Source organism: Mytilus edulis, chromosome 2 (assembly GCF_963676685.1).
Source record: "Mytilus edulis chromosome 2, xbMytEdul2.2, whole genome shotgun sequence".
Lineage (NCBI taxonomy): Eukaryota > Metazoa > Mollusca > Bivalvia > Mytilida > Mytilidae > Mytilus > Mytilus edulis.
Genome location: NC_092345.1, coordinates 43,372,149 through 43,394,414, shown reverse-complemented (window position 1 = coordinate 43,394,414; position 22,266 = coordinate 43,372,149). Strand labels below are relative to the sequence as shown.

General features: G+C 31.5%; 2 protein-coding genes across 2 annotated transcripts; both read right to left on the bottom strand.

Annotated features, from left to right (window-relative positions):
* Window positions 1-14,618: 14,618 nt before the first annotated feature.
* Window positions 14,619-15,164, bottom strand: LOC139510856 (uncharacterized). Its single transcript, XM_071297396.1, has one exon. The coding sequence runs from the start codon at window positions 15,162-15,164 to the stop codon at window positions 14,619-14,621; it is 546 nt and encodes a 181-aa protein (XP_071153497.1).
* A 1,979-nt stretch (window positions 15,165-17,143) lies between these two features.
* Window positions 17,144-20,998, bottom strand: LOC139510566 (uncharacterized). The gene is made up of 3 exons (XM_071297128.1): window positions 20,763-20,998; window positions 18,391-18,459; window positions 17,144-17,624 (listed from the first exon to the last, which is right to left on the bottom strand). Exons 1-3 carry the CDS (start codon window positions 20,938-20,940, stop codon window positions 17,161-17,163), a joined length of 711 nt encoding a protein of 236 aa, XP_071153229.1. The 5' UTR covers window positions 20,941-20,998; the 3' UTR covers window positions 17,144-17,160.
* Window positions 20,999-22,266: the final 1,268 nt, after the last annotated feature.

Here is a 22,266-nt window from a genome sequence, read left to right as displayed (position 1 = left end):
GCAGCTAAACCATTTTGCTTAAGTCTATATAGCCATCAACTGTACTATCTTCGTTCGCCAGTAGCGAAAAGAAAGAAAGTACAGTATACTACAGACACTATACTTTACATAATAAGACACTTCTTAAATTTACAGAGTTTTAAGTAATAATGTGTCAAAATCTTGTTTGAATAAGGCTGTTTAAGATATTCGTAGCTACTCAACTCTGTATGACGGTTATTTGCATGACTCTTAAGCACATGTTTTTCTCTAGAATTTTCGAGCACACGAAATGTGTTGTATCGGTGTTAACATTTCTTAAAATCCTTATTAACGCGTAACAATTTCCAGCATTGACGTAGAAATTATTAAAGCGTATCTATGTTCACAGAGATCTCGGGTTGCGTGTTGCAATAGAACTTTGAAAAATTTAATTGAAGACGTAATCAAACGTTATCCTATAAGTGTTGTGTTGTGTATCTAAATTTTGGTTACAATAGATATAGATTGAATGACATCAAAATGCAACTGGAGGTGAAAAAGTGAAAAGAAAACTGCTTCAATTGGCAGGTTCCAACAACTAGAGGCTCCAAGGAGCCTGTGTTGCTCACCTGATATTTTTTTATCTACAATCGATGTATGAAATAACGCAATCGTTATACTTTTGCTTTAGTTTCAGAGATGTAAGTCAAAAACTTCATTTTACCTCTATGTTCTATTTTAGCCGTGTCTGACATGATGGTTGTCAAAGAGGGTCATCGGACACATTTTTTAAAATTAGATACCCTAGTTAAGATTGTGTCTGAGTTGTTTCAAAAGACTTTTATAAAAGACTACAAACATGTACGAAAAAATGTAAAAAAATTACTTTAAAGGGCAATAACTCCTTATGGGGTCAATTGACCATTTTGGTCATGTAAACTTATTTGTTGATCCTACGTTGCTGAACATAATTGTTGTTTGCAGTTTATCTCTATTTACAATGATATTCAAGATGATAACCGAAAACTGCAAAATTTTCTTAAAAATCAGCCAGTCAGGGACAGAAACCCAACAACGGATTGTCTATATCGTCTGAAAATCTATAGGTTTTTTTTTTATATATCTCGTAGCTAGTGCCCCTTTAAAGTATATTTTATACAGCATCGTCATAAACCATAAATGCAGACACGATAAATCCGTACAAGTGTAATGCGCTCTTTGGTATATTATTAACAAAAAATTGCGGGGATCAACATAAATCGGTGACAAATTTCAACATTTTCAAATATCTTAGTAGCATTATTCAAATTTGTATTTTTTTTATAAAGTGCTAATTTCAAATAAAATTTCTAAACTTCCTCAAAAGAAATATCCAATGAAAATTTCAACCATCAAAATCAAGTTATGTATGCATCCTAATACTGACAACAATGAAACATTCGTCCATAAACCAATTGAATCCAGTTCATTGGAAATAAGGAAGCTGATCAAACATTATGTGCATGAAAACTGGAATTAGTTTTAGTTAAAGCTAAGTCCAAATAAATCTGTATACATTTTAAACACATTTTTATGTATAAGATTCCTCAATTATCTAAGTAGGTTAGGAACATGTTGACTATTATTACGAGAAGGATATTCTTTTTGAATGTTGCCACGACAGAATGTTCCAACAAATGGTAATCTTAAATGTTTTGCAAGCACCCCTTCTTTGATTATAAGATAAACACAATTTGGGGGAAAACAATTGTTATAATATGAGTTGTCATGATTTTACCATGTGATTTGCGATGACAAAAATTTTGTAATAAATAATCCAGCTTTAATACGGGGGAAATTAATTATTCTGTCCACGCAAAACATCTCTTGCAAAAACGAAAATATTGATTGTCCTGATATCAATTTTGTTTCTTTTTCTAGTATATTAAAAAAGCTTTTCTTGTGAATAAGAGTCTCATTGGCAACCATACCTCATATTATTATTTAAGTATTTGAATTTGAATCCTTATTTTTTCAACTTTATAAATAATACAATTTGACCTATTATGGTAAAGTTTAACCAATAGTCATTCAAAAAACTATGAATAGCACTACAAACCAATAAAAGTCTAAAATGGACTACCTGCACTAGTGCAAATAAGCTTAGTTTTAATAACGTGATCAATTAAAAACATATGTTGTTAACAGGTTTTCAGGCTTCTTTACACAATTGCAGGGATACATGATGAACACTGTTCAATATTATCCATCGTAAAATATACATGCAAAGAATTGAACAAATCTTTGTCAATTTTCATGTCATAACCAAATATTAATGCACTATATTTTTTGTTTATGTTCTGTTTAAATATGTTGACGTTATACAATTAAGGTTTGTATAAATTTTGTCTAAGCTAAAATTGCAAGGTGAGATCTCTAGAAAATAAAAGGACGTTTAGTTTCCACGGTAAAATAATTATTAAGAATAATTAAATATATTCAACTGCATGTGTTTTTGAAATTCAATTTAAATTGTGAGTTTGATAATTTTAAAGTAATTTTTTTCTATTGTTTAATTTTAAAAGTTGACATATGCATAAAGAACCCTCATAGAATGCTGTTTCTTACACCAGGTGTATCATCGGCCCGTTCTTTTGGTTATATTGTATATAAAAGGAAGGAATTTTCCACCCATGTTCTATTTTTAGCCATGGCGGCCATCTTGGTTTGTTGGTCGAGATACCGGACACATTTTTTTTAACTAGATACCCCAATGATGATTATGGCCAAGTTTGGTTAAATTTGGCCCAGTAGTTTCAGAGAATATTTTTCTAAAAGATTACTAAGATTTACGAAAAATGGTTACAAATTGACTATAAAGGGCAATAACTCCTAAAGTGGTCAACTGACCATTTTGGTCATGTTGACTTATTTGTAGATCTTACTTTGCTGAACATTATTGCTGTTTACAGTTTATCTCTATCTATAATAATATTCAAGATTATAACCAAAAACAGCAAAATTTCCTTAAAATTACCATTTCAGGGGCAGCAACCCAACAACGGAATGTCCGATTCATCTGCAAATTTCAGGGCAGATAGATCTTGACCTGATGAACAATTTTAATCCGTCAGATTTAAATGCTTTGGTTTTTGAGTTATAAGCCAAAAACTGCATTTTACCCATATGTTCTATTCTTAGCCATGGCGGCCATCTTGGTTGGTTAGCCGGGTCACCGGACACATTTTTTAAACGAGATACCCCAATAATGATTATGGCCAAGTTTGGTTAAATTTGGCCCAGTAGTTTCAGCAACCCAACAACGGAATGTCCGATTCATCTGAAAATTTTAGGGCAGATAGAACAATATTACCCCTTGTCAGATTTGCTTTTAATGCTTTGGTTTTTGAGTTATAAGCCAAAAACTGCATTTTACCCCTGTGTCCAAAGTTTGGTTAAATTTGGCACAGTAGTTTCAGAGGAGAAGATTTTTGTAAAAGTTAACGCAGGACGACGACGGACGACGACGACGACGGACGCCGGACGCCAAGTGATGAGAAAAGCTCACTTGGCCCTTTTGGCCAGGTGAGCTAAAAATTAAACAAGTTTAGCTAATTTTTAACCATTTTTCGTAAATCTTAGTAATCTTTTACAAAAATCTTCTCCTCTGACACTACTTGACCCAACAAATCAAAATGGCCGCCATGGCTAAAAATAAAACAAAGGGGTAAAATGTAGATTTTGGCTTAGAACTCTAAAACCAAAGCATTTAGAGCAAATCTGACATGGGGTAAAATAATCTATTAGGTCAAGATTTATCTGCCCTGAAATTTACAGACAAATCGGAAAATCTGTTGTTGGGTTGCTGCCCCTGGATTCGTAATTTTAAGGAAATTTTGCAGTTTTTGCTTATTATCTTGAATATTATTAAAGAGATAAACTGTAAACAGCAATAATGTTCAGCAAAGTCAGATCTACAAATAAGTCAACATTACCAAATATGTCAGTTGATCAATTAAGGAGTTATTGCCCTTTATATATAGTCAATTTTTAACTATTTTTCAAAAATTTCAGTATTCTTTTAAAAATCGTTTCCTCTGAAACTACTGGGCCAAATTTAACTAAACTTGGCCAGAATCATCATTAGGGTATCTAGTTTAAAAAATGTGTGGCGTGACCCTGCCCACCAACCAAGATGACCTCCATGGCTAAAAATAGTACATAGGGGCGAAATGTAGATCTTTTAATTACCAAAACGTGACTTATTCCCGATTGTGACTGTTTTGCTGAGTGTGAATTTGCATTACTATAAGACGTGTTACGGTACTTGTCTATCCCAAATTCATGTATTTAGTTTAAATGTGTAATGTTATATTTGTAATTCTCATCGGATTTTGTCAAATGTGTTGACGTCTTTTCTATTATATTTATGTGTTATGGAAAGAAAAATTAATCACCGCCGTCATTTATAATATTTAATTTTGGTCAACGTAATCTGTACGATAATTTACGTTTGAAGTTGGATTCATAACAAACTGGACATATATATATATATTATAGTTAATTGCTAATAATAAGTATTGCAATATGCATTGTGTTTTAATGCAATATCAGTATTTAGTTCTATTATAATCTTTAATCAATCCTAATTCTATCTTACTTAGTTTTTCATATATGACGTCATTTTTCTGCTGTTTCAGAAATTTCATAAATTCAAATGTGACGTAATTTTTAATGCCTTTTCACCATCGTATGTGACGTCATTTTCACACTTTACTGCGTTGAGGCCTGGACTGAGTCGGGTGTGTCTATTCTGTGTTGGTCTTTGCATTATGTATTCGTGTTTGTTTTCTGTAATGAGTTAATACTTCAGTTTCATTATGTATATCTGTTATATTCATTTGATAAAATTTACTGTTTGCAATAGCATTAATTGTTCGAAATAATAAGGATGTTCTTATCCCAAGCATAACAACATAGCCGTATTTGACACAGCCTTTTTCAACTTTTGATCTTCAGTGCTGTACAACTTATTACTTTTTTTTGCTTTCGATCTTTTATATCTGGGCGTCACTGGTGAGTCTTGTGTGGACGAGGCGCGTTTTTGACGTATTGAATTTTAAACCTGATGCTTTTTGTTATTCATTAATCATGTGTTTCTTTGTCTAATACGTTCTTCTATTTATTTGTATTGTAGTCCTGTAATATTATGTTGTCATTTCAATGTTATATTTAACATTGCCATTAAAGTGCGAGGTTTGGCATGCCACAAAACCAGGTTCAACCCACCATTTTTTCCTTTAAAATGTCTTGTACCAAGTCAGGAATATGGCCATTGTTATATTATTGTTCGTTTCTGTGTATGTTACATTTTAACGTTGCGTCGTTTGTTTTCTCTTATTTTTGAGTGTAATTTCACATTACGATAAGACGTGTCACGGTACTTGTCTATCCCAAATTCATGTATTTGGTTTTGATGTTATATTTGTTATTCTCGTGGGATTTTGTCTGATGCTTGGTCCGTTTCTGTGTGTGTTACATTTTAGTGTTGTGTCGTTGTTCTCCTCTTATATTTAATGCGTTTCCCTCGGTTTTAGTTTGTTACCCCGATTTTGTTTTTTGTCCATGGATTTATGAGTTTTGAACAGCGGTATACTACTGTTGCCTTTATTTGGCTTAAATCTCTGAAACCAAAGCATTTAGAGCAAATCTGACCTGTAATAATTGTTTATCAGGTCAAGATCTATCTGCCCTGAAATTTTCAGGCAAAACAGAGAACCTGTTGTTGGGTTGCTGCCCCAGAACTAGTAATTTTAAGGACATTTTGCAGTTTTTGGTTATTATCTTGAATATTATAATAGATAGAGTTAAACTGTAAACTAAAATAATGTTCAGCAAAGTAAGATCTACAAAGTAGTCAACAAGACCAAAATTGTCAGTTTACCCCTTAAGGAGTTATTGCCCTTTATAGTAATTGTTTTTAAATTTTTTATAAACTTTTGTAAATTTTTAGAATATATTCTCCACTGTTATTACTGGTCCAAGTTCATTATAGATAGAGATAATTGTAGTAAGAAGAATGCACAGTAAAGTAAGATCTACAAACACATCATGATCACCAAACACACAATTTTGTCATGAATTTATCTGTGTCCATTGTTTAATATGCACATAGACCAAGGTGAGCGACACATGCTCTTGAGAGCCTCTAGTTCTGTTAATCGGCAATTTGTCATAGCTGATTTTTTTGTTGGTGAGAATACGAAATAAAGTGAAATAGTCAGTGAAACTACTTTCACATGTACAAAACGTTGAGATAGTTGTTCAGTTGTATGAATGTAGTCGCATGGATTTAATTGTCAAATTGACGTGGATTGACCTGAGCACGAGACGTTGCTGCATTGATACATGACGTCATTGCTCGATATTTTCGAGTGTAAAGTTCTAACCACGATCTTAAAATATTACAATATTCCGTACAGAAAGAGTTATCGTCCTTTCCTCCTCAATCTGATTATTTTTGTCATAAAATATTGAACATGATTCAAATTGGATTAATAACCGTTAACCATAGGAAAATTTTCTGTATGCCTTATATATCATGTACTGTAGTACGCTCTAGATTAAAACTGACGTGGAAAAGTAACACCCATTCATTTTGAATCCCAGTTGGTCCTGTGGTCTAGCGGGACGGCTACAGTGCAGGCGAGTTGGTGTCACGATATCTCAATAGCATGGGTTCGAATCCCGGCGAGGAAAGAACAAAAAAATTTACGAAAGCAAATTTACAGATCTAACATTGTTGGGTTGATGTTTAGACGAGTTGTATATACATAATGTACACAGCCATGTATCACCATCACTGCTGGTGATCAGATGCATAAATCTGTTGTAGAGTTGTCACTGGCTCAGACGTACTTATAAATATAATTATTTTCTCTGACTGTATCCTACATTAATTTGTAGGATCCTTTACTATAGATAATTTAGCTGAACTGTAAAAATAACATTTCCATGCCTTATGTATCATGTACTGTAGTACGCTCTAGATTAAAACTGACGTGGAAAGGTAACAACCATTCATTTTGAATCCCAGTTGGTCCTGTGGTCTACTGGGACGGCTACAGTGCAGGCGATTTGGTTTCACGATATCTCAGTAGCATGGGTTCAAATTCCGGCGAGGAAAGAACAAAACAATTTACGAAAGCAAATTTACAGATCTAACATTGTTGGGTTGATGTTTAGACGAGTTGTATATACATAATGTACACAGCCATGTATCACCATCACTGCTGGTGATCCGATGGATAAATATTTTGTAGAGTTGTCACTGGCTCAGACGTACTTATAAATATAATTATTTTCTCTGACTGTATCCTACATTAATTTGTAGGATACTTTACTATAGATAATTTAGCTGAACTGTAAAAATAACATCTCCATGCCTTATATATCATGTACTGTAGTACGACGATAGATTAAAACTGACATGGAAAGGTGACATCCGGCCACCGAAAGCTTCATTTTGAAGCCCAGTTGGTCCTGTGGTCTAGCGGGACGGCTACAGTGCAGGCGATTTGGTGTCACGATATCTCAGTAGTATGGGTTCAATTTCCGGCGAGGAAAGAACAAAAAATTTGCGAAAGCCAATTTACAGATCTAACATTGTTGGGTTGATGTTTAGACAAGTTGTATATACATAATGTACACAGCCATGTATCACCATCACTGCTGGTGGTCCGATGGATAAATCTGTTGTAGAGTTGTCACTGTTTGAGACGTGCTTATAAATATAATTATTTTCTGTGACTGTATCTTACATTAACTTGTAGGATCGTTTACTATAGATAATTTAGCTGAACTGTAAAAATAACATCTCCATGCCTTATATATCATGTACTGTAGTACGATGATAGATTAAAACTGACGTGGACAGGTAACACCCGGCCACCGAAAGATTCTTGTTTTGTGAAGCCCAAGTGGTCGTGTGGTCTAGTGGGACGGCTACAGTGCAGGCGATTTGTTGTCACGATATCTCAGTAGCTTGGGTTCGAATCCCGGCGAGGGAAGAACAAAACATATGCGAAATATATAGACAACACAAAATTAAATACATATGCAATCAAATATGAAACACACTGGCGAGATTTATAAACAAGGATAATAAAAGACACATAAGGGATGCGGCTAAACCATTTTGATCAAGTCTATTAAGCTATCTACTAGTACTATCTTCGTTCGCCAGTAGCGAAAATAAAGAAAGTACAGTATATTCTACAGACACTATACTTAACTTTACTAAAATTGTCCGTTTATAAATTTTGAAATTATTATGAAACTAAGGTTTCAACTCCCTCAGGCAAAGTTGGCTTTAGATGAATTTGGCTATTTATTTTAGGTATTTTTAACATATAGCTCTTCAACGATTTACGGTACTTATACATCTTCGGATTTCAAATATTTGGCTTTGAGCGTTCCTGATGAAGGTAAATTCAGAAAAGCGCTTCGGACGCAATAAATTATTAAACGTGTTGTTCTATATTTTTACATCACTGGGTCGATACCTCTGCTGGTGGACTATCAGTCCCCGAGGGTATCATCAGCTCAGTAGTCAGTGCTTCGATACTGACATGATTAAACAAACTTTACTAAAATTGTCCGTTTGTAAATTTTGAAATTATTATGAAACTAAGGTTTCAACTCCCTCAGGCAAAGTTAGCTTTAGATGAATTTGGCTATTTATTTTAGGTATTTTTAACATATAGCTCTTCAACGATTTTCGGTACTTATACATCTTCGGATTTCAAATGTTTGGCTTTGAGCGTTCCTGGTGAAGGTAAATCCAGAAAAGCGCTTCGGACGCAATAAATTATTAAACGTGTTGTTCTATATTTTTATAATGTCACTGATGAGTCCTATGTAGACGAAACGCGCGTCTGGCGTATATTCTAAATTTAGTTCTGGTATCTATGATGAGTTTATTGACAACCACTGGGTCGATGCCACTGCTGGTGGAGATTTATTTCGCCGAGGGTATCACAAGCCCAGTAGTCAGCACTGTTTGTGCTGACATGAATTGTCTTTTATTGATATGGTTATATTTATAAATTTACTGTTTACAAATTTTTGAATTTTTTGAAATACTAAGGCTTTTCTACCTCAGGCATATATTACCTTAGCTGTATTTGGCAAAACTTTAAGGAATTTTGGTTCTCAATGCTCTTCAACTTCATACTTTATTTGACCTTTTTAACTTTTTTGGATTCGAGCGTCACTGATGAGTCTTTTGTAGACGAAACGCGCGTCTGGCGTATATGCTAAATTTAGTCCTGGTATATATGATGAGTTTATTTACAGAGTTTTAAATATTAATGTGTTTTTGAAGATATTCGTTGCTTCTCAAGTCTGTATAAGCACATGTTTTCTCTAGAATTTTCGAGCACACGAAATGTGTTGTATCGGTGTTAACTTTCTTTAAATCCTTATTAACGAGGAACAATTTCCAGCATTGACGCATACATTATTAAAGCGTATCTATGTTCACAGAGATCTCGGGTTACGTGTTGCAATAGAACTTTGAAAATTTAATTGCAGACGTAATCAAACGTTATCCTATCAGTGTTGTGTTGTGTATCTAAATTTTGGTTACAATAGATATAGATTGAATGACATCAAAATGTAACTGGAGGTGAAAAGAAAACTGCTTCCAATGGCAGGCTCTAACAACTAGAGGCTCCAAGGAGTCTGTGTCGCTCACCTGATATTTTTATTTACATTGATGTAAGAAATAACATCAAATCAAATAAAATCAAATATTTTATTGACATATAAACTCTGAACAATAAGTTTGTGACAAATAATATAAACATACACAAAATACATTTAACAAACAAAACCATGAGAACAAAAAAAGCAAAAAAGCAAAATAATCTATCTATATGATATATAAATATATTTTATAAATAAATCAAGAGTCCCCTGTCCTCAGTTCTAATGCCTGTTTAAAGTAGGACCCTAAGCTTTCTACTTCTTGAGGTTGATGGACAAAGAAGATATTTATTTTTTTCATTTTCTTGCCAGGACATAAAATCTGTCATATGTTTAATTTCATTTCCTATAAAGTTATCTCTTAGTTTAGCAATTTTTTTGCAGTATAAAATAAAATGGGCTTCATCCTCCATTGATTACAGGATGTGCATAGTTTTTTTCTCTGGGTATTTTTAAATGTCTTCCTTTTTCAATCATTAAATTATGATCGCTAATTCTCATTTTTTATATGTTACTTCTCTTTTTAAAAGATTTACAGTTTAAGTAGTTTTCCATTTCTAAATTTTGCTTTAAACTTTCAAATTTTTGTTCAAATATATTTGTGTAGAAATTTAAGAATTGATGTTTTAAGGTTTTTTTTTAACAACTTTGAGTAATTTTTTCTTTTGTTTCCCCCAAGAATGGATGCTTCCATGTTTACCTCTTTCAAAATATTTTTAACATATGTAAACCAGGTATAGCAACCTGAATTATCTAAACTTTTAGAAAGTAAAAAAGATTCGTATAATAATGGATTAATTTCAGAATTTATTAATCTTGATAAAGTATACTTTGAGTTTTGATATGCATCTCTAGTGGGTATCTCCCTAGCTCTGTTCTCACAGCTATGTTTGATGAAGATTTTCTTGTTCCGAGGATATATTTACAGAAAGACAAATGTAATTTTTCTAAACTTGATTTATCAGTAAAATTAAGGGGGTCTATATTTGCTTTGGAAATATTTGCACGTTTTTCTGCTCTAAATTTTGAAACATAAGTATCCATATAAGTAATTTCTGAATTAAAAGCTATTGGTTTAACTATAGAATCAAAGAAACTGCAAGCTACTTTAACTGGCAGATTATATAAGTTTTAATGGCAAACATCACTTTCCTTGCTTTATTCACAAGCTCTTCAGAGCTATGTAATAAGTTTCCATTTGATTTCACAATAATTCCAAGAAATGAATACTCAGAGACATTTGACAAATTTTCATTTTTATATTTTGATAAAGATGTTTCCACTTTTTTATTATTTTGCTGCAGAATCATTGTTTTAGTTTTATTAATATTTAAAGTTAATTGCCATTTTTCACAATACTTTTCTAAGTTGTTCAGACTATTTTGTAGGCCTTCTTTACTTTCAGATAATATTAAAAGGTCATCAGCAAATTGTAAAGATCCTACTTTAGTATCAATTAGTTCTAATGGACAGCTATTTTCATTTGAAAACTCTGCATTTAGATCATTAATAAATAAATTAAATAAAGTAGGACTCAATGAATCCCCTTGTTTAACCCCTTGTGTGATTTCAAAATATTCTGAATGCCACTCTTGATGCTTGAAGGCAGTTTTTGTTTCCTCATACTGTCCTTTAATAATATTAAAAAAAATTTTCCCTGCTCCTGCCTTATACAGTTTATAAAGTAAAGCTTTTCTCCAGACATAATCAAAAGCCTTTTTTAAATCTACAAAGCAGGCATATATTTTATTTTTATTTTTGTGTAAGTATTTGTTTATTAAAGACTTAAGCACAAATATACTACCAGAGGTTCTGTGATTTTTTCTAAAGCCAAATTAAGTATTACTTATAGTATTTTTCATCAGTTTAATCAATCTTTCATTTAATACAGCATTAAACAACTTTGGTAAGAAACTTATCAGATATATTCCCCTGTAATTATTGGGATCAGTTTTTTCTCCTGATTTATGCAATAAAAATTAAGTATGAGTATTTCCATTTTGGTGGGTAAATACCTGTATTCAAAATAAGGTTAAACAGTTTAACAATACTTTTGATAGATACATTTTTACTAAATTTTACTATTTCATTTATAATGGTATCTGGCTCAGGCGCTTTTTCTTTTTTAAGCTTACTAATAACATTTTTATTTCAGAGTATTTTATTGGAGCATCTGTTTCTCTATTAGATATTATGTTCTTTTCAATATTAACACAAGTTGTTTTTCTATTTCCTCTTTCCATTTTATATTTACAAATGTGTGTTTTCCTTGGTCCTGAATATGCTTCGTAATTATTTCTTCATCTTTTAAAATTTCTGGCACTTCATTGCCAGTATTTTTTTTGTTTTTCATTCCTTTAAGGATTTCCCAATAATCTTTGGGTTTCTTATCAAGACTATCTGTTAATGAGTAAAATATTTTCTCTCTGTATTGTGCTTTTTTAAATTTTACCATTTTTAAAAATCTTTTTAACACTTCCAAATATTTCTGTTTAAGTTGATTATTTGGACATTTTTTAAGTTTATTTCCAACCCTGTTTATTTCTATTTTGTCTCATATACACAATTCTCTGACCATACCTGTCTATATTTTTTTCTCTTACTTTTAATTCTTTTTGTAATTTTACAAGTAATATCAGAGATATTTTCAAAAATGTTAGTTAAATTTTCAGTTGCACCATCAACCCCTTTTTGATTTTCCTGATACTCATTTAATTCAAACTTCATTATATCATTTTTTATATGCTCTGACATAAGAGCTTTAAGTAGCAAGTTATGTGAATTTTCAGTCCATTTATATCTTTTCAAATATTTCCATTTTTTCTATATGACTTTTAAGGTCAAAAGTTTGTTTTATATTACAATTTAATGTTAACTGAATCTGTACATGATCTGACAAGTAAGTAAAATCGTCAGTTTTAAAGTCTTTCACTGAGGACAGGAGACTTTCACTTATTAATGCATAATCTACAGCACTGTGTCCATTTATTGACATATAAGTATAGTAGCCTAGGCTGTTCCCTATAAATCTGCCATTTAATATGCGTAATCTTGAGGAAATACATAGTTCTAATAAGGATTTACCTTGTACATTTGTTACATTATCTTGATTGTTTCTAGAAACTTCACTGTCAACTTCATAATAATTTGGTATTAGATTTTTAGCATCAAAATTATTTATTTGACAAGAATCTCCTGTAATAAATTCAGGACATTTAGCAGTCCTTGCATTCATGTCCCCCATTAAAAGTATTTTTCCTTGTCTTGCAAAAGTACTGATCTCATTTTCTAAAAAGCTATAATCATTTTCAAAATAGTTTGAATTTATAGGGGGAATGTATAATGCACATAAATATAAGTCTTCTTTGAAACCAAAGAATTTCTTTTCAAGTTTTAGCCATAATCTATTTTGTGATTTTGTACCATTAATATTGGTTATACCTTTTGCTATTTCTTTTTTGTAATAGACAATAATTCCTCCACTATGTCGACGTGCTTTTTTTTCTTTTTGCGTATTTTTGAGAAAGTATTATAATTTGATATTTTATAATCTGTACACTCCCCTTTCCAGGTTTCAAGTAATATATTTATGTCACCTTGAACTTTATCTATAAAAAAATCATCTTGAATTTTGTCCCAAAGGCCACGCACATTCCAAGCAGAAATAGTTAAATAGCGTTTATTCTCATGAGTTCCCATGATCAAATTCCTTCCTTTTTTTTTGTAAAAAAAATGTTTTTTGTAAACTAAATAAATAAATGGTCTGAAAATAAATCATTATAAGTTTCATTGTTATAGTTTTAATTTGAGTTTTTCTTCTGTCAATTATTGACTTAAGAAGATGACTTTGGTTTATCTTTAAAATATAAAACTCTTCATTGTCATATATATGATATATTCATATTTCAAAACATTTACCATACATTTGTACATATAAGAAATATCAAGCAATAAACAATATGTCATCATTTAAACAATATCTGAGGACAAAGAAAGATAACTCAAAATTTTTGAATAAGCAAGTAAAAAATGTTGTTTTTTCTTTTCTATTTTCTGTTTTAAAATTATTTCTTTACACTTACATCCAAATATATATTGATTAAACATGTTGAATTCCAACTTTAAAATGATTGTTTATGAATTGCTTTTTTAATATATATTAAATATGGTAAATCTGTCATTGCCTTATGATTTATGGTAAACAATTAACATATAAAATAACACTTTTAAGTTTCTCTTTTGTCAGTTTGATCTCAGTTATCCAATTTTACCAATCTTCTTATTTTTAACTGATCCCAGGTATATTATATGTATACACATTTTAATATCTATCATATTTCTTTTAATACATCTACATGATAATATGACAAATATTAAAAAATTTAATTTCTTACAAATATTCTTAGGCTTATCTATTTTGCCTAGATTAACATGTTTAACCAAAAATCAAATATTTAAAAATGTCAACAAAAAAATCTTTATTTCTTATTACTTAATAATGTCTATCTCTCATTCCACTAAACATGTATTCAAACATTTTGTACATCATTGTTATCCCTATCATTGTTCATGTGCATGTGACTAGTATTTGTATTATCTGTATATCTGTTATTTGTATTATCTGTATATCTGTTGTTTGTACTATCTGTGTATCCATTGTTTGTATTCTCTGTATATCTATTATAAGAGTTATGTTTGTCCTGTCTGTAACCCTGATATCCATTTGTATCTCTTTTATTGTAACCACTTCTATTCTGGTCATAATTTGACCTCACTGAATAGCCATTGTTGAAGGACCTTGGATAATTTTTATCATATCTAACTGATAACAGTGGGTTTAAAATTTCCTTAACACATCTGACATAAAGCTTTACACCTTTAAAATTTGGATGAATACCATCATAGAAATCTCAATGAATCATATTTTCAAATTGTACATAGTGTAACCCAGTATCAACACAATAGTCTCTAAGTAAAGTATTGTATAGACCAATTTTTTCATTATATGCATCAGCTTTGTTTCGGTCACCAAGATAATATCTTGGTAAAAGTTCCCCGATCACAACTGTAGATTCTGGTAGAGTAGATTTAAGTTCACGAACAAGTAATTCAACCTCTTGTAGTACATCATCTGGTGTTTTTTGTTTCAAATCATTTAATCCTATTTGTAGCAAAACATTTTTAACATGTACTGTTCCCAGTTTCACAAATTTTGTTGCTCCCTCTACAGTTTTATCTCTAAAAATAGTGATTTTCACTTGTTTATTCTTGTACATTTTTTTACCATCAAGGTCCTTCACAATTGATGATCCTATGTCCCATAAATCCACTTTTTGTATGTTTTTGTTTTTGTATTTTTCAATACTATGTCCAGACTCTTTTTCTATCATACTTTGTGTATTGTTATCAGACTGTGTAACAGTTTGTGTACATCTTGCTTCAAACATACCTTTCATTTCAGAACATGTCTTGTTTACCTCTTATATTCTCTCTAATGTCTTGAAATTTGTGTTAACACCTATCCTTAAATCCATAAAATGTCTATTTATTTCTTCCAGGATATTTTCCTTCACTTCTTTTGTTGAATTTTCCAATTGTTTTAGCCCACTGTTTTCTACATGTAAATTCTCATGCATTTCCTTTAATTGAGGATTTATTTCTTCATAACGCAATCGTTATACTTTTGCTTTAGTTTCAGAGATATTACCTCTATGTTCTATTTTAGCCATGACTGACATGATGGTTGTCAAGCAGGGTCATCGGACACATTTTTAAAATTAGATACCCTAGTTAAGATTGTGTCTCAGTTGTTTCAAAAGGCTTTTATAAAAGACTACAAAAATTTACGAAAAAATGTAAAAAATTGACTTTAAAGGGCAATAACTCCTTATGGGGTCAATTGACCATTTGGTCATGTAAACTTATTTGTTGATCCTATCTTGCTGAACATAATTGCTGTTTACAGTTTATCTTTATTTATAATGATATTCAAGATGATACCCAAAAAATACAAAATCTCCTTAAAATTAACCAGTCAGGGACAGCAACCCAACAACGAATTGTCTGATTCGTCTGAAAATTTAAGGACAGATAAATTTATACCTGTTGAATATTTATACCCGTTGTCAAATTTGCTCTAAATGCTTTAGTTTCAGAGATATAAGCCAAAAATTGCACTTTACCCCTATGTTTTATTTTAGCCATGGTAGCGTCTAAGTTGGCCGGGCCAGGCCGGTCATCGGATACATTATGTTAAACTAGATACCCCAATGATGATTGTTGCCAAGTTTGGTTAAATTTGTCCTAGTAGTTTGAGAGGAGAAGATATTTGTAAGATTACAAAAATTTACGAAAATTGTTAAAAAATTTACTACGGGAGTATGAAAGAACAAAAACTTAACCATTTTAGTCATGTTGACTTATTTGTAGATCTTATTTTGCTGAACATTATTGCTGTTTATAGTTTATCTCTATCTATGATAATATTCAAGATAATAACAAAAAAACTGCAAAATTCCATAGAATTACCAATTCAGGGACAGTAACACAACAACACAACGGGTTCTCCGATTTGTCTCAAAATTTCAGGGTAGATAGATCTTGACCTGATAAACAATTTTACCGATGCCAGGTGTGCTTTAAATGCTTTGGTTTCAGATATATATATATCAGCCAAAATCTGCATTTCACCCCTAAGTTCTATTTTTAGCCATGACGACCATCTTGGGTGGTTGGCCGGATCATCGGACACTTTTTTGTAAACTGGATACCCCAATTATGATTGTGGCCAAGTTTGGTTAAATTTGGTCCAGTAGTTCCGATTCAGAGGAGAATATTTTTGTAAAAGTAAACGACGACGGACGACGGACGCCAAGTGATGAGAAAATCTCAGTAGGCCCTTTGATCCAGGTGAGCTAAAATGATATCGGTCAAATTCAAAACTCATTTTCCATATATCAAAATTTTGTTCGGAAAGAAAACTAAATGCCCTTTAATTGTCCGGTATTATGGCGCTGCAATGGCAATTAATGGCACGCTAATGTGTGTCTATGTACCATGATGAAGTTTGAAAAAATAAATTGTACATTTTATGATATTCTGAAAACATAGACTTTTTTCAATTATCTTAATTGCAGTCATAAAGATAAAATTTGAAATATGTGATATACATTGAGAAATGTACTATTAATTTCTACCAGTAGGATATAATCTCAGTTCAATAAGATCGAGTATATCCTAAACTGATAATTGTATACACTTTTGAAAAATATTACGACGAAGCTGTCTGAACTGAACAATTGAAAGTAAGTTGTACTCACTACACGTGATTTTTATAAGGATTTTGTGCCTCACAGTAACATTGCATACAGAGTTCATAAAAACGAGGTATTGAGTATTTGGTTTTGGTTATGCTTTAAAAAAAACATGATCTGAATTTAAGTTAAACGAATTTTATTTTGAACAAACAACGCATGTTAAGGGATAATTTTGGTGATATGGTGGACACTGCAGAGGTTGACATTGAACTATGACTGGAAAGAAATTCCTACCACCAACGTCTTTTTCACCACCATTCAAATTCTCTGGGTTGATATCGATACATATATAAGAAGATGCACCAGCGTCTGCATAATGACCAGATGCTAAATAACCGTAATATTCTGGTTTCCATCCATGATAACACGAATTCCTTCCTGGTATCATTAGAACAGCAGAAGATTTACTATGGCAAACAGAACATGGCACATCCTCTCCATTCGGACTGAAAAAATTCCTGGAATAGTATTCTGCTCCATATATTATTGCGTGACTTGCTCCAGCTGTAATCTTTGTCCGATTGAATTCAGGATCGGGTGGAAGACAAAGACTCTCAGCTGCTGATCCGGCGTGACCACTATTGCCACCTGCTGCATATCCTTCAAACAACGTTCAAGAAAATTATTATTGTAAAATCGTACAAAGAAGTATATTGTGGACAAAAATTAATAAGTTCTGACAGATTAATCTAATTAATCAGATATATTTTCATTCGCAGCTCGTATATCGTGCAGTAAAGTGCAGTTCAGTTTAGGTAATGCTTCACCCCTTCCATTTGAATGCTTGTATATTTAAAAAAAATGTTTTTACGCATAGATAGATATATATTTAGATGTGTGCGTTGGTTGTTTGACATTTGACTAATATTACATCTAATAGTCCATTGTTCTGTTGATAGGCGTGGTTATTTGATTGACAGTTGCATTAAAGTTAAGAGATGCAATTTCCATATTGAGAAATAATATGATTGATATAGTTAATTCAACTCACCTTTACACTTCTATATGCTTATTTCTTATTCCTAATTGATTACTTAATTGATTGATATCTTATGTGACGTCAAGTGCCAAATATTCAAGCACTTATTTACACACGGAATATTAAGTGTCCCCTCCTGCAAATATAGAAAGGCAGATAGAATAAGTCCCCAGAATAAATACTCGCCATTGAAAACTGGCCACCACTATTAAGCTAATAGTGGGGAAGGTTGCGTTAAGCACCAAAAATCAAGCAATCAATCTAACAAATATACAACAACAGGTCAAAGCAAAGTAAAATTGAATATAATAGTATAAAAATTACTTATACAATTCAAAACGGTCTTCAATATTTCATATAGCCAATGCATGCGAATTAATACAATACCTGAATACAAAGTTGTTGCAGTTGATGGACACGCCTTCCGTCCCCAAATGGTGTATGTAGACCCAGAATCTGAAACACAATATCATAAATCTAAAGTACGTCCTCATTAAATTGTCAAATGACATTCAAACTGATAGCGATATTTTCGGTCAATAATTTTGATGGACCAATAACGGCATAGAAAGTCAACAGAAAAAGTAAAGGGCCCTAACATTTTGCACGGAGCATTAAATTCATTGAATGATGAATTTCATCTCAACAGATTATTTTTAAAACACAGCATTGAAATATTTAATCCATACACTAACGCTGCATTTTCTTCAAGCAAAGTTGATTTAAAATTTTTTATTTTAGCACAGCATTCAATTCTTTGATTGTTATATTTAAAGATCTTCTTAATGAAAGACATTTCGAATCTGAAATTAAAACTAAAGCAAAAATCGTCGTATGCAAGTGATATTAATCATGCATCTATAATCTGAAATAATAAAAATGTCGAACGCAAAGTAAAGATATTTATCGAAGGTACCAGAATTATAGTTTATTTAATACACCAGACGCGCGTTTTGTCTTCATAAGGCTCATCATTGACGATCAGATCAAAATAGTTATAAAGCCAAACAAGTACAAAGTTGAAGAGCATTGGGAACCAAAAATTCCAAAAAATTGTGCCAAACACGGCTTAGGTAATCTATTCCTAGGATAGAACATCCTTAGTTTTTTTTGAAAAAAATCAAAGTTTTTTCTTATGACTACAAGGATGGTGATACCCTCGGGGACAAAACAGCAGTGACATCGATCCAGTGGGGTAAATAGGTACCAGGATTATAATTAAATACGCCAGACGCGTATTCGTCTACATAAAACTCATCAGTGACACTCAGATCCAAAAATTTAAAAAGCCAAACAAGTACAAAGTGGAAGAGCATTGAGTAAAGAGCTCGTTATTTTTGTCTTTAACAAATACATGTACATGTATACCATGTGATAATAATTCATCGATACATTTTTTTTATCGGTTACTAATTTTTATTATACAGTGGCATATATGATTTGAAATGAATAAAAAAATAATTTTATACGGTACCTGTTTCCACGGAGTTCGCAAACAAAAGGGTAAACTCAGTGTTTGTTAATAAGTTGGTCGGATATTATTGATTTAAAAACTTTAAGTTGATTCTATAAGCATAGATTATTTTCATACACAATGTTAATACATTTATATGACGTAATCACACGATTCACAACATGTCTTTACGCAGAAAAAAATTGTTTATTAAGTCATGACAAATCTGACAAACACACTGAAGACGATATTGATATTTTCACAATGCTTACCTTTAGAACAGGAATATGTTTATCGAATTTGGTATAAAAATTGATCTTTCAACGGAAAGTCAGATACTCAAGTGTGTATTATTCGTGCACTTCAACTTGGAAACTATTTGTGCATTTATATGAAGCCGAATTTGTACAAAACTATCCCAGTGACGTTAAAATAAAATATGTTGCAAAAGTATTCAGATTCGAGTTCAGATATATTGATGATACTCTGCCTTTTAATTTGTAAATCTTCAGTGTTTGCCAATTAAGGTACATACTATTCAAATTATATCTGCTCCATATCAATTTAATCTCTTTGAATTGATACAGAGAACGACGTCATACAAGGATATTCGACAAGGATGACTATTTAATTTTCTCATTGTTTTTTAACATTAACCTTTTTTCTTAACAGTGGGTACAACGATTACAAATTTTCATTTAAAAATGTATGAGAAAGAACAATTGTTATCGATTCGAAGCATCACACCACATCTTCTTATGTTTGCGTTTAACGTCCAACAGCACACATACGACGTGTCTTTACTCATTACACTCATATCTTTGATATTTAGACACAAGAAAGAGTAAAAATTTACTGATTGTGTCCTATTTCTTAATGTATCTTTTAATGAAGCCCAGTCTCGCATAACCATCGCGACTATTACAATTCGCCAAATGTAGTTTTATTGAGTATACTTAACCCCTGCAATATACAGTATCTTTTTAACATACTGTGCTGTATGTTCATCAACATCTTATAATTTATTTTGCTCACTTTTTATGAACTATAACACAACGATTGGTTAGTGATATATAATTCTCTAATTTTGAGCTATTTTCACATTTCCCAACCGGTGTGAGAAAAATATTTCTCCTCACTAGTGAAAAAGCACACAGTCGTATGATCAAATCAATTCAACATGTTACATCTCATATTGTGAAGAGAAAACATGTGCTGAGCTGATTCAATTTCACATATCAAATCTTATATTGTGAAGAAAACAAATGTGCTGGGCTGATTCAATTTAATATATTACATCTCTTACCTACGGTGTTCTCTAATACTGCTATTTTAGCGTCCTGTTGTGATATCCGTAGCTGTAGGCGGGTCAGTTCATTCATAATCACATCAGGGTCTGTTAAAAGAAGTCTCTTTTCCACCGGTTGGTAACATAACACTTGAGTGAACACAACACAAAAGTGATAAAACGTTATGGAATTCATTTTTACTGGTACTGTCCCTGCTGATATTTTACAGTTGATTTTACTGATAAATTTTCAAAAATCGTGACTTTGGTCGAGATTGGAAATGCTTATCTGAAAAATTGAGACCTTTGTGATTAATGTAAATATTTAGGAATGACATATAAGACAGATTTAAATACAATTGGCAGATTTGTGTGTTCGTATATTAAATGAAACTTTTTCTAAATAATATACATTGCAAACTTTGGTACATATTGAATGTCGTTGTTTTGTTTTAAAGTGATTATGAACAAATGCATTTGCATGCGTCACCTGGTGGTAATCTGATTGATATTAGAATATATGAACATGATATTCTACATTAAAGCATTTAAAGTACATTGAGACTTGTGTATCATACCGTGACATGCTCACAACACGAGTATCAGTAAAAAAAAAAACAACCAACGCGACATAATGAGGTATGCTCTAAATAAAAACTGTGAAAAGCCAAAAACTCAAACCTGAACCCTGAAATCTATTTTCTCCATGACAATTCAAGCTTGTTGCCATACTAAATACATTCAAAATTGTTGAAATACGTAAAGCTTCGAGTCTGGTTAATGCTTTGTAAGTCTGTTATCAATATTAAATTTAAACGTTAAAAGCAACAAGATAATTCAATTTCCACATATAATCCGGCAAAAACGAATTTTATTTGACTAAATGATAAATTGTAAACATTAATTTCATTAAAAGATTATTGCATTGAAAAAAAGGAATTTGACCTTTTCGAACATACATTTTGCTTATAGCAAAAACAGTATAACGATGATATGATTATTTTATTTTATGAACGATAAAAAAAAATCTATTAGACCGATTTCTTAAACATGCCGTTCCGTAAAAATAATTTGATTCCAAGAAAAAGACGTAAAGAGATATTTAATCGCATATGATATTATTGTTTGTAAAAACTCCTTCATCATGACACGCAAATCCTAAAACAGAAATCTATAGAACACGATATAAGGAATGTATTACATGTACGATACATGCGTTAATGCAGACATGATAGAAAATGACAATTAAAAAAATAAGTTATTGAAGTTAAAAAACATGAATTTCGTATTGAAACAACGATATCTAAGGAATTGCATAAAGTACTTACTTCACAATTTTACATATTAAGTGTGCTTTTATATCAGATCTCTGATTTGTCGTATCTTTTGCCTGTATCAGATATATGTTTAAAAAAAAGTTTGTGATTTATATTTATTTCAATTAGAAGCTTTTACATGATTGCGTTTGGGTTTGCATATACTGGAAAAGGCTGTGATATTGTTTCATTTTCATACAATACTA

Coding starts and splice junctions, on each gene's coding strand:
- LOC139510856 (XM_071297396.1), bottom strand. CDS start 15,164: ATGAAAGGTATGTTTGAAGCAAGATGTACACAAACTGTTACACAGTCT.
- LOC139510566 (XM_071297128.1), bottom strand. CDS start 20,940: ATGAATTCCATAACGTTTTATCACTTTTGTGTTGTGTTCACTCAAGTG. Junction 18,460..20,762: donor AGTATTAGAGAACACCGTAG/GTAAGAGATGTA, acceptor ATTGTGTTTCAG/ATTCTGGGTCTACATACACC. Junction 17,625..18,390: donor TGCAACAACTTTGTATTCAG/GTATTGTATTAA, acceptor CGTTGTTTGAAG/GATATGCAGCAGGTGGCAAT.